General features: G+C 39.2%; 1 protein-coding gene across 2 annotated transcripts in view; it reads right to left on the bottom strand.

Annotated features, from left to right (window-relative positions):
• TSPAN12 (tetraspanin 12) overlaps positions 1-13746 on the bottom strand; it is a 91771-nt gene that overhangs the window by 18659 nt on the left and 59366 nt on the right. For both annotated transcript variants that reach the window (XM_075274282.1, XM_075274283.1), the window contains exon 6: positions 11014-11121. In XM_075274282.1, coding sequence (XP_075130383.1) covers positions 11014-11121 — 108 coding nt within the window. The remainder of the gene's footprint in view (positions 1-11013; positions 11122-13746) is intronic.

The raw sequence follows: 13746 nt of genomic DNA, 5'->3' as shown, positions 1-13746 counted from the left end.
TCTATTCAGGCCTGGGGGTCCTGGCATCACATGCTCACCTGATGTAATACACTGTCAATTCCTATATCAGACATGTCTAAGTCGGTTATTTCGGTTTGTGTAGTTAGTGTCACTGAGAGTCAGTGCCTGTAGCAGATGAATTCCTCTATGCCTGAAGAAACTGTGATACGTGTAATACGTGTGGGGTCATTTTATATCCTGCTGGCCTTTTTGGGTCATTTCCCTCCCCTGCTCCATTTGACTGATATTGGACATCATAGGTTTTGTTAGATTAGTTATACATTATTCTTCCAAGATCTACTTCTATTTGCACAGTGCACTAGGACTTACACTTTCATTACTTACTATCAAAGTTGCTTTTTAAAGATTTATATAGCTGCTCGACTCTTAGTCTGACTGTTATTCCATAGTTGTATGAGACTAATAAGAGAAGTTTTTTCTTTAAGATAGTGTGCCCCACTTGTCCATAGGTTGTGTGCAAAACTGCAGCCAAGCTCCATTCACTTGAATGACAATGTGCTGCAATATCGCATACAGTTAAATAGACAAGGGTGGAACAGTTTCTGAAAAAAAGCAGATATGTTTTCTAATTTCATACAAACCCTTTAACTTTAGCTGTACAGTGGTTCCATATGCAATGGTAATACTCCAGCAATCTCCTTAAGTATAGTAGCTGTTAAAATGCCAAGAAAATAGGTCTTGGGTGTGATGGGTGAGGGGGATTGCAGAAACATACTGTATGCGTTAACATCATGCTTCTATGGCTGCTTTTTATAACTCCATAAATCTGGGAACTTGCAAGGAATTGTAACAGTTGTGGAAACATGGAAATACTGTATAACAGTTATGCTGCCATATGTGTGGCCCTTTTGCCTAATACTCCAAGTCACATTTATTATAATATGGAAATGCTTATACATCATCAGATAAAACATAAACAGCACCCCTAGAGGCAGGGCAAGTGATGACAGTATGACTTAATGAAAGATGGACCACAATCAGTCATAATACCATAACTCTTATACAGCCGTGTCCAGGGGTAGACTTTGTATTTCATTGGCCGGAAGTCAGATCATGTCTATTATCTTTACAAGAACTATCTTGTCCAGTAAATGCCAGGCTCCCATGCTGCACCTCTCCATATTTTACACAAGATTGTTTCACACAGTGTAATGCTCCCTTTACTGGCCCCCACAGTGTATGGTCTCCTTTCTGACTTCCACACAGTATATTGTGCACTCACCCCCACAATATACTGTCCCCTTTTTATGTCCAAGCACATTAAATTGTCCACACAATATATAGCCCTCTTTTTTTGTCCCTCTCCCACAGTATATTTACTACTCACCAATCCCTGCACATTCCCATTCCTGACTTTGTCATTGCATAATACGACATGATTTCTGGACGTTGTTCATTACCCGAATTAAGCCTTCGGTAGACCCAGGAGCTAAAGTGATCGCGAGCCTATGCAGAAGCGGGGATCAGTGAGTAATAAATATTGGCTGTTACATGTTGGTATAATCTGGTATTAGTGTAGCATGTCTCCACATTAGACGCATCTCCACATTCTCCACATCACGAAAGCGCGCAAAAATGATGAGACGCGTCTCCACATAATGTGTACCGTAGTGCAGTATGTCTCCACATCTTCCAGAAGAACCAGTGAAATCTGCCTAGTGATGACCTTTGACCCTGAACTACACATCAGTTGAGGTAAGTGAAAAAAGGCGGGAAATTTGAATTACAGTGCACAGCTTACACTGTCTTTACTTCCCTGAGTGAACCTGAGGAGAAAAAGAATATTTTATTAATTTACCACACATTTTGGGGTACCATGCAAGCCATGCAAGCCTGCTTTGGGGGTCCATTGTCATTCTCCACATCGCGAAAGTGCAGAGTAGGTATAAATATCAGGCTTAGTAACAACACGATACATGGCTTTGGATCCAAAGATTTACGAATACTGGTGGAGACTGCAGCTTCGAGAGACTCTGTTTCGCAACATCATTTCTGAAATTGCTCGTCAGTTCCCTTTACTATGAGTTTTTTTGAGCAAAATCATCCGATATTTTTTAAGTATAATGCGTTTTTCGAATATGGAGACATGCTACACTAGAGCAAAAACGTGTGGAGACATGCTACACTAATACCTCGAGAGACTCCGTTTTGCAATATCATTGCTGAAATTGCTCGTCAGTTCCCTTTACCAGTGGCGTAACTACCACCATAGCAGCAGAAGCAGCTGCCACAGGGCCCGGGACATTAGGGGCCTGGTGACAGCTGCTACCGCTGCTATCATTATTCTCGGAGGTTTTTTCGGACCCCAAAGTATAATGATCGGGGCTCCCTGTTGGTGGAATACTTTCCACCAACAGGGGGCCCCTAAGCTGCAGCAACGGCTGAGACACAGGAGCTGCAGGTCTGGCTCCTCTCAGCGCTTCAGGACGCTCCCCCCCCCTCCCTTTCTCTGCCTGTCCTCTGCCCACCAATGAGAGGGCTGAGGAGAGCCCAGGAGGCGGGGCTTATCCCTGCCGAGCTCCTGCCGTCCTGCACTCAAGAGGAGGGGAAGAAGAAGCTGCTCCAGGAAAATGAAACTGAAGATACACAGGTACATACTGGGGTTACTATACTTATTAATATCAGGCATTTGGGGTGATTACTTTTGTTTTAGTAACTCCATGTGCCTCATATTAATAGCAGTTAACCCTATCATGTCCCTCACATTAACCCTTGTGTGCCTCACCATAAGAGATACTAATATGTGAGACATATGGGGGTAATAATAATGAAGATACTTTATTATTACCATCATGTCTCTCACATATCAGTAACTCTTATGTGAGGTACACAGGGGTTAATGTGAGGGACATGATGGGGTTAACTTCTATTAATATGAGGCACAAGGAGTTGCTAAATTGTAATGCACATGACCAGATTTTTTATCCACAATTGTCCTGGTATAGCGCTCAGCGGGTGACGTGACGTGTATTTAGTCCTGTAGGGGCCACTATGGGACATAATACTGTGTGCAGTGGCCACTATTGGGTATAATACTGTATACAGGGGCCACTATGGGGCATAATACTGTGTGCAGGGTCCACTATTGGTCATAATAGAGCGTACAGGAATGCGTAGGAGGGACTCGGTCGAGATCTTTGGTGTGTGGGGGGGGGGGCCCATGTCAAAAGTTCGCCATGGGGCCCCGCCATTCCTAGTTATGCCACTGCCCTTTACTATGAGGTTTTTTTTTAGCAAATTCATCCAATATTTTTTAAGTAAAACGCGTTTTTCGAATGTGGAGACATGCTACACTAGAGCAAAAACGTGTGGAGACATGCTACACTAATACCGAATAATCCAATAGGCAATGGCTGATTTAAAAAAAAAAAAAAAAAAAAGCAAAAAAACAACAAAACATGAGACATAATGCAACCCATATGCCATGAGGGACCCCTTGATCCCCATACAGTTGTGTGGGTTGCATTATGGGTAAATCAGCCCCTGGTTTTGTCATTATGGCAAATCGCGTTCTAGTGTCAAGTGGAACCTCATGTGTCCAGTGTCAGAACTCCCAACAATAAGCTGAAATGAACCCAGGCCAGGTCTTACAATTCCATTTCAACAAAAAAATACCCAGTTACAATATTTCATTTTGGCAGATGGTCTTTGGCCAGCTTTAGGCTAAGTCCCATGGAGCAAAATACAGTTAAAAAAAATGTTGCAGGAAAAAATGCAGCCACAACGCATTGTGTTTTTTCCAGTGTTTTTCATTATTTGCTGCGTTTTTCATACAATGTGTAGATGACATTAATGAAATCTCATTCACTGTTCGTTTTGTAATACACAACATTTTTTTCTGCTGCGTTTCCACAAAATTGGAGGGGGGGTGCAACATTTTGGAACTGCATCCAGAAGAATGTGGCTATTTTTTTAGTATTACCATGGACGGAGAAATATACAGTATAATCTCTCCAATAGACACCTCTTTGAGAAGACAACTCACTTATCCACACCAGATTTTCATTTCCACCACATATTATGCATACTGATAATCTGCTTTGAGAAGACCACCCACCTAGAAAACCTCATTTCAATGCAATTTTGTTTGGGCATTTCAAAAAGGATTCACTGTACCTGACACACTGGTCTCTTTGCTATAAAGGCAGATATATGAAGCTTACAACTTATGCCTTTGTGTGAAGCAGATTTCCATATCTGCTCAGACTGGTTACATCATGGTAAATCTATATACCTATTGATTTCATAGTCTATGTGGAAATGAAGCTGCATGATACCGCTGTATACAGGTGGAACCTAACAGTTCAAGAAAGGTTGCACATTTTGGTTGGAGAGTACATGTAAGAATGTTATATATTGTATGTACAACAGTGCCACCTTCAGGTGAATGGATGTACTGCTAACTGGTTGGCACCAGCAACTGATCATGCATACAAATACATTTACATTATGCTTTCTTCACAAGGTGTAATATATACAGTGCTATTCAATGCTGCTTACTAACAGTAATATTATACAGGGTTTATAAGACTGTAGGAATATTCCAATGAAAAATGTAATGACAAATTACATGGCGAAACTTGCACCCCCTGCCCCCTATGACTGCTTGCAGTCCAGCTGGGCAGTATGTAGAAGTGAATGCATGTTGATTGTTAACATCAGATTTTCCAAATGTCTATTTACTAGACTGTCAGTGAGACTAAAGCTAGTTGGAATTCCTGAATGTTGGCTGAGAAAATATAACTGGATTTAGTCTTTTTTCCAATAAGAAAATAAGGGTATTATCTGTAAATTATACATGAAAAATAAAAGGATGGCTCACACCAGTAACGGCAATGCAAGGTCTCACCAACATACCCATCTCAACATGCTCAGAATTTTTTATTTTTTGAAATCTAGCTATGTTAAGTTCACATTTCCATTGTTACGGTCTACTGCTGCCATTCCGACATAGGATATAAGCAACAAATGAAAAGGTCTGAATTTACTCCAGTACAAAAAAAAAAAAAACATGATGGAAGCTTTCTTGTGTCATCTTTAGTTACATTTGAGACACAAAAATGTCCTGCATGTGAGGCTTTTTCTTCCATGCAAAAAGTCTCATGAATATCAAAACTCATTTGTAAAATCCCTTGGCCCCCATCCTGTGTCTAATGCTGAAGCCCCACGAAAACGCAGTGTTGTACAATACCTGCAAAGTGAATGGGATTTTGGCTAATCCCATCCAAATATTACAGAAAAAAATATGCAATGATATAATATGGGCAGAAAGTGTTCAGAAAAAAACTCAATGCAAAACATGCTGAAAAAAAAAGTGATGGGTTTCCGCTGTGGCTTTTTTCGCAGCTTTTTTTGCTGGGTTTTGCTTCCCAAGCTTGTAAACTGCTAACCTGTGTGGGGCCACTTCTGAGGAGGGGGGCAGTCATTTTTGTGAGATCATTAAACAATATAAGGAAGGAGGCCAGCGGCTAGAGATGGACGTCTGCGCTCTCTGGTCCACAGATTGGAGTGTCGACAAGGTGAATAAAATATATGACCTTTATTGGACAAAAACGTACTTCATAACGCGTTTCGAGCTCTACAAGCTCTTCTTCAGGTACACAATTACTTAGAACTTGCCAGGTGAGGTCAGATGTGTGACAAACGTCCATCTCTAGCCGCTGGCCTCCTTCCTTCCATTACCGTCTGGTTCTCATTGACCAGTCTGTGGATTCTGCAGCCACCTCAGCCTCTATGCTTCCTGAAGTTGAGGGACCAACTGGTCAATTTTTCTGGATATTTTTTTTCCAACATCCATTGCAAACTGATCTACACTATAAACACGCTCAGTGTTCTCTCTCCCTTTTTATATTCTCATTAAACAATATAGGACCACTGTTGTGGGACATTAAACTGTATAAGACCACTGCTGGGGTTGTTTAAGAAGAAATTTATATTGTATAGAATTTGTAAGGAATTTGGTCCATCAACTTCAATTTTTTTCTATATATGGCCAATTTGCCTGGCTCAGTTTGAGACCCCCACACTGACCCATACACCCCACCCTCTCTCCTACTCACACTTTACAGCTTTTTTGTTTCCCAAAATATTCTTTGTACTCTGTATCTGATACCTAAACTTATGCATTCCCGATGGTTGCCATTAGCTCATTTTCAATATTGTTAACTATTTCTCGAAAAGGGTCACAATGCGGGTCTTTCAAAGCCATTACAGGTACATTCCCTCGACAGATCAGTTCCCGAGATGTAATGATAGAATAGGTTTCCATACCAATCTACAGATGTGAAAGTTTTGGTTTTAAACAGTATTGCAATGATAAAGTGCTTATAGTTTCTATAGCTGATGGATCCAAGTGCTGGCAGCATACATGAACGCTCAATCTCCTATCAATTCATGACTTGTATCAACATCCTGCAGACACAAGGAACTTTCCGGAAGAATTCTTGTATACCTGCTGGTTGTGTGGAGCCATAGTCTTTCATTTGCTAGAACATCATCTGCAGTTGCCATGAGAACTAAATGGTCAATGTGAAGAATTATTTTGTCTTCACCATTTGCATTAAATTGTTACTTGAATGTATTTTTCTTTTTTAATGTAGTGCCTGGCTGAGAAACCATAAAGCCTTTCCAAATTTCCTTATGTGCTTGTTATTCAGATGTGCACCTGTCTGCTTACAATGTGTTAGTGGAAAAGGTCCTGGAAGTGAAGCAACTTAACAGCTTGATCCTACTGCACTAAAATCATCCCATAACAGTCCGCAGAACTCGCTAGAGCCGCCCTGCCATTCAGTTGTGGAGACATTATTCATCTACTCTTCACAGTATAATGGTATTTTTTAGTGACTATATGGTGGCTTTAGTGAGTCACAGTATGGTAGAAAGAAAATACAAAAATAAAATGCAAGAATTATTGCTCGCTTCAATAGACGTAGTCTGGGACTAACGGTGAACACTGAATATTTTACCATCACTGAGAGAGGTTCAATGTCAACATACACAAGATGCTGTTCCTGTAAAGTACTTCCTAAACTTGAAATATGAAGACAAAAAAATAAATAAAGATAGATAGATAGATAGATAGATAGATAGATAGATAGATAGATGTACATACACACATTGACAATGTAAATTATACATGGCAGTGTTTTATAAACATTGAGTCACTTAAAAAAACAAAAACCTGGCGTATATGGTTTAGGCCTTAGTTACACGACAGTGCCATTTATTTTAAAACAACAATCACACAGCTGTTTTAAAACCCTTGAATGACTATGGATCTATTTACATGTTCATCCTTTAATCCATTAAACAACAACAGAGTATGTCAGTTCTTTTCATGTGAATACACCCACAGACTTTCATGGTATTAAAAATGGCCAGTACACATCTGTTTTTTACTGTCATGTGAATAAGACATTATTAACCATTTTAGATACTGGGGAAAAGGGCACATTATTGTCTTCTGACGACACCTCTCCTCCGCACCATCAGCCATGTCATCAGCCAGCAGAGTTGACTGCACTTGTCCGTTCGGCCATTTTCCTGTGGCCTCTTACACAAGGGTCGATTCAACCACAGGAAAATGGACGAATTGTGCAGTCGGCTCAGCCAGCTGATGATGCAGCGGAGAGGCTTCGGCAGTAGAAGACAGAGACAGGGGGAACTGACATAAGGAAATCAAAAAGAAAATTATCTGGAACGTCGGCGTGGGTCAGAAAAGAAAGCCAAGAGAAGAATAGCCTTTCTAAAGGCTATTCTGACGTGGTCTTTGTAGAAAAAGGAATTCTGATAGAATCCCCTAAAGAGAGGTAACAGTAAATAGAGCACCTCCACTCTTATCCAGCCCACTACATATAGAAGCAGTAGGAAACATGGGTGTTGTATGGGTCTTCCTGATCCTGAGAGATACGTTTTTTTCTGTTTCTCAATTGTAAATGACACCAATATTCACAGTAATGTTATGTGATTTCAGTACATTCTGTGTATAGCCATGTACTACACATTTTAAAAAAAATTATAAATATACTTTCAGCCAGGGAAAATGCAAAAGTAGCAAATAAAGAATACTACAGTTTCTAGTTTTGGAACCCATTTCTAGATCCTGTGTATGCCATTTCACCACAGGCAGCATAAATTGCGTGCTACCATAAATATCATACATCAATTATCTTCAAAAGGAGGTCACCAGCTCAGAGATTATCTTCAGAATATTACTATTATATGATTTCTTTGGAGTTAATATATACATCTATAGACTGTAAAAATATGTATCTGCTCTCTGCTTTCTTAATCTCCAAAGAATTACAGCAGTTAATATTAAAACATTTCCTTATAGATTTATCTGAAATATTTAAACTATAACACATTAGTATATTACATATAGGAACATCCTATTAAATTATATTTTCCTTTCATGGATTTCAATATCACTTGTGTGTACAGTATATTAGCTGCTACAATTTTGGCTGATCATTTTAAGGGTGATATACAGTAGTTTAAAGTAACATGATCGCATGCTATTACTCTGACTATAACCACTGTCCAGACTACTAATTTTGAAAGATTATGCTTATTCAGGTCCACTGTCAGAGGTTTTCTCACCTACATTTATAGCAAACTAAATGCCCCACCAACCACTGCAAAGCAGGACTTCATGACAGCGTGGGAGAGAGACCTTGTTGAGCACAGTTTACCAAGGGCAGCTGGCAAATTACTATCATGGAACCATCCATGAGAATATTAAACAGGACCTATTTGCTCCCAACTATATTACATCATATATATTGTGAGTTCTTTCCCCTATGCTTTTGAGGTTTCCATAGCAATGACGACACCCTACATACCTGGTGGATATGCCCAATGGTAGGCCTTTATTGGCTGACTATCCATTGCCTAATTCAGCATCTTTTGGGACCATTGGTATCCTTTATGGCTCTTGTTTTTCTGCTAGGTCACCTTATAAATTGCTTCAATATATATTGATGTCAGCTAAAATTCACATAGCATCTAAATGGAGGACGCCCAGTCTATTGGTTTGTGAAATGATTCTGCATGTTGATACAATTATGTTGTTTGAAAAGATGTCCTAAGTGACAAGATGTGGTCGCCCTGGACAAATAGATTAAATGTCCCAGGCTTGTCATATTGCTTGTAATTATAACCCAAGGATACGATGATCAATCTTTTTGACCCCCACTGTGCATGAGGCCTTTTCGATCAAAGACAGCGCCTTTTTGTCCCCTGTAAATCCTGATTTAATGTAAACAGTTTTATATTATGCTTAGATATGTTAACATTGTAAGTTGTATAGTTGGTTCTGTTGTTTACGTATATACTATGCCCTCATACATAATATATATCTCTAGCATGTATTTTCCCAGTTTCCATACAACATCAGTGTCTGGACTCCTGGACTCTTTATATAAAGTTCCTTGTACACTGTTTTCTGATTATTTGCCCTCTGCTATATTTTTGCATATTATGATTGTATTTTTTCCATTCAATAAATTCCTGTGAAACTAAAGTAACAATCTAGTCCCATGATATCTGTTTTTATCAATAATAACATATGAGCAATTGATTTTGTACTTATTAATAATAGCCATATTATTAGACCTGAATTATTTCTATCTCATACTATAAATGAAAAATCATAAGAGGAATTAACATGTTACAAATCAGGTAAATTCGCATTCCTGTCAGCTGATGGTCGCCAAATCCAGACAAATCAATGAAGAAGCAGGAAATGCTTAAATTAACAGGAAATCTGTAAAACAATGGATTTCTTTAACACCATGACAAGGCCAGCAGACTGATAGACACAGCATAGTTCTTTGTTTCCGGTGCTACGGCATATATTTGAGTCCTGACATCTTTCCTTTGTGCACTTCCTTGCATAGTAGCGGTGGTGATGCATATAACAAATATGAGCTGTCCTTGGAAAGATAACTACAGCAGCTACTTAAAAATTCCCATGTCCTTCATCTTAATAGGACAGATAGCACGACTTCTAAGAGCTGGCTACATCTCCGCAATATTTCTGATATAATGGATGGGATACAATGGATGTATTAATGATCTAAAGCTCTGGGTATTGCAACAAATAATACAAAGAAGGTTATATACTTTGTACTGGTATCTAGAGGGAGTCTGCCGGCAGCAAATTGGTTATAAATCTAACCACAGTACACAGAAGGTGTATAGCTAGTCACAGAAATATGTCGAAAATGAAACTGTAGGTAAAAGATAGATTTTATATATATATATATATATATATATATATAGAGAGAGAGAGAGAGAGAGAGAGAGAGAGAGAGAGAGAGAGAGAGAGAGAGTGAGTGAGTGAGTGAAGGGTATGGTCTGGGACAACAGGTATATTCCAGCCAGGCACCTAAAGGGTGTGTGGTAAAGACCCACACCAGGGAGGTCAGCTGACTAATCAAGGCCTGATAATAGTCTGTGTGTGAGGACTAGGTGTGTGGCACCACACTGACAGAGCTGACCTGTCCAGACCAAATCTACAGAGCAGGTACTGTGCCACCCGTTTTTGTTGCCAAGATGGGAGTCTGGTAGCCAGGTAGACTGGTTCCTGTACAGTTCAGTTCCTTATGTTTAAATGAGTTCTCAGCCAAGAAGGTTTTTGTTTTTGGTTATTTTGTGCCTTTGCAAAGGCAGTGAATGCACTACAAGTGAATAAAGCCTGCACTTGTGCGCAACCCAGTGTCTGTGTCCCTGTTTCCTGCACTGCTACAAGCATCTACCTGAACGATTCCCCACAATATATATATATATATAAAAAAAAATAAACCTGAACCTCCCATAATATGTATCTTGCCAACTACTCTATAGTTACACTCTTGAGTTTACACAGCATACCATACAATACTGTGCCAACAGTAAGAAATGAGACAGACAAACATCTAAGTAAAATACAGTAGAAAGTAAGTATATCTTTACTATAAATAAAAATTAAGAAAACACATCAATTCTTACCTCCCGTTGAAAGAAATTCCATGCATTAGTCAGCCACTGATATCGGGGTAAACCATAGTTTGGCATTCTTGATTTTAAACTAATCATATCCGACCACTGAATTACAGCCTAGAATACCAAAATATCCAAAATGAGATATTCAACAGATATAGATACATGTATATAACTATACAATAAATCCTATTCTACATCCTTTCCAATGATTGCAAATTTCCAAAACTAACACATTTATGGGTAACATTTAGACTTTCTAAGACTGTTCAGCATATTCTATCAGAATGGGAAGCATGGGCAATATTATTCATGTATTGAACTTTTTTTTTCTCTCCAGATATTTACAACTAAAGCTATTTTCTGTAAGTATAGTGATGTGCAATGAGTAAACAATGAAGGGTCCCTTCATTCCCAAGAGTAGGAGATCCACTGATATAATATTCATGACAACAATATTTAAGATACAGCATACTCTTTACACATAGTACAGTAGTAGTACATAGTATACATTATACCAGAGTGCATAAGGATAATTCTTATCTCACAATTACTTTGTAAGGAAGTCATAGATCTCTGTATAAACATCACACCTATTTACTGTCATACCTCGTGAAGATCTGTGTCCAGGGACTAGCTTGTAATGAAGGCAATATCACAGAGCTACTACACTACATACTACACTCTTTTATTCCACCTTTATTTCTATATTGTTGTAGACAGGGCAATACAATTCCTATTCAACCACTACCAAGGTGGCAAAAGCTATGGAAAACTACCAATGAAGGATCACAAAGAGCAAACACTATTGTGAGTGAAAGCTCATGGGATCTGTAATTGTATAGTGCTGGAGATTATAACTGAGATAAGTACTCTAGGCTCCGCAGTGGAATTGTGACATAAATACAGGTATTGTACTGTAAGGCTTGGAATATACAGTTAACATACATTAAATCAATACATTTTCTTGCACCTGTTAAAGGAAGACACTTGATATGTTCATTCAGGCTTTCCTGTGCCCCATAAATACAAAAGGAGGACAATAGGAAAGTTTTCACACCTGCCTAACATAATGTTCCAGATCTACATGCAGAAAGATATTTATTAAAGGTGCCATTACTATAGGAAGACATATAATACACAAGCTGTGAAAATGTACCAGCAATTATATAACTTGTGTAATAGATTCTTATTAGAATAGAATTTCTATGGGGTATAAAGCAGTTTATGAAATGATAGAATATATATTCTTGTTTAGTATGATTTTGTAAGATTGTGCATTGGTAACAGTACTTAAAACCTGTGTATGCTAGCATCATAGCTCACGTTTTTCCATGATCCATATTGAATCGGATTGCTATGACCCACTGACATATTATCACAGGTTTGCATTTTTTTCTGTCCAAAGAATCATATCCGATTCTAAGGCCTCGTTCACATCTGTGTTGGTAAACCATTCAGTGGAGCCCACATGGGGACCCCCCCTTCACGAATGGACTTTGGCAAGTGGTGTACAGTGAAAGCACATGGACCCCATAGACTATAATGGGGTCTGTGTGCTTTCCGCAAGCGGTGTACAGTGAAAGCACATGGACCCCATAGACTATAATGGGGTCTGTGTGCTTTCCGCAAGCGGTGTACAGTGAAAGCACATGGACCCCATAGACTATAATGGGGTCTGTGTACTTCCCGTACGGTCTCCACACAGAACATGCGGACAGAAAAGTAGTTCACAATCTACTTTCCTGTCCACATGACTCGTGTGGAGACCATGCGGAAAGCACACAGACCTCATTATATTATAGTCTATGGGGTCCGTGCGCTTTCACTGCACACCGCTTGCCAATGCGTTCGGTAGTCCGTGGGGGCGGGGGGGGAGGGGGGAGTCTCCTTGCGGACTCCACTGAACGGATTACTGACGCTGATGTGAACGAGGCCAGAGTATGAAAAAAACTCTCAAAACCTGGTACAAAGTGCTACATCTGTCCATGTACAGGTCTGTGAACAAACAGATGCGGTCCATGGTTTTCACAGTCCCATAGACTTTAATGAATGCAAACAGGCAGGAATGGAACCTGTGCTGAGTTTTGTGGCCAGGGCCAAGGCTCACACAGAGAACTGCAAAAAAACAGTCATGTGCATGGGTCCATAGAAATGAATGAGCCACACTGTGTTATCAGTTAAGAAAACGCATAGCACACAGACAAAAGATATGGTTGCGTGAATGGGGTCTTAGGCTAGCCTAAACCATGTAGTCTGATCACTGTATGGATTTGATCAGATTTAGAATTTTAGTTTGAGTTTTTAATGTAGTGGACATAAGTTCTATATTAGAGATAGGATTATTGTTAAATCCTTTTAGTAATTCATTGAAGAGAACTGAATCATTTTATAACCTAATGCTATCTGTGCAATGGTAGTGGTTATTTACCTTTTGGGGTGTATTCACATGCAGCAGATTTTTTGCAGAAAGTTTGGCAGCTGTCTTATTATTTTGAATGACGTTTGCAGAAATCCAGACGAATGCTGCAGAAACAAACCCATTCATGCAAATGAAACAGATTCTCAGGTGCAGAAACTTTACTAATGAATCTGTTTCCTGTGAATATACCCATAGGGTATGATTATATGTTGCATTTTTTTCTCTAAAAATAACTGAAAAATATTTCCCAGTTATTTAATACCTGAAAATAGGTGATGTCATTTGGCAAGGTAGTGGAAGAGCTTTTGTTTCACACAGCT

The sequence above is a fragment of the Leptodactylus fuscus genome, chromosome 5 (genome assembly GCF_031893055.1).
Source record: "Leptodactylus fuscus isolate aLepFus1 chromosome 5, aLepFus1.hap2, whole genome shotgun sequence".
Lineage (NCBI taxonomy): Eukaryota > Metazoa > Chordata > Amphibia > Anura > Leptodactylidae > Leptodactylus > Leptodactylus fuscus.
The sequence above is the reverse complement of the archived record's forward strand: the minus strand, read 5'-3'. Positions and strand labels throughout refer to the sequence as shown.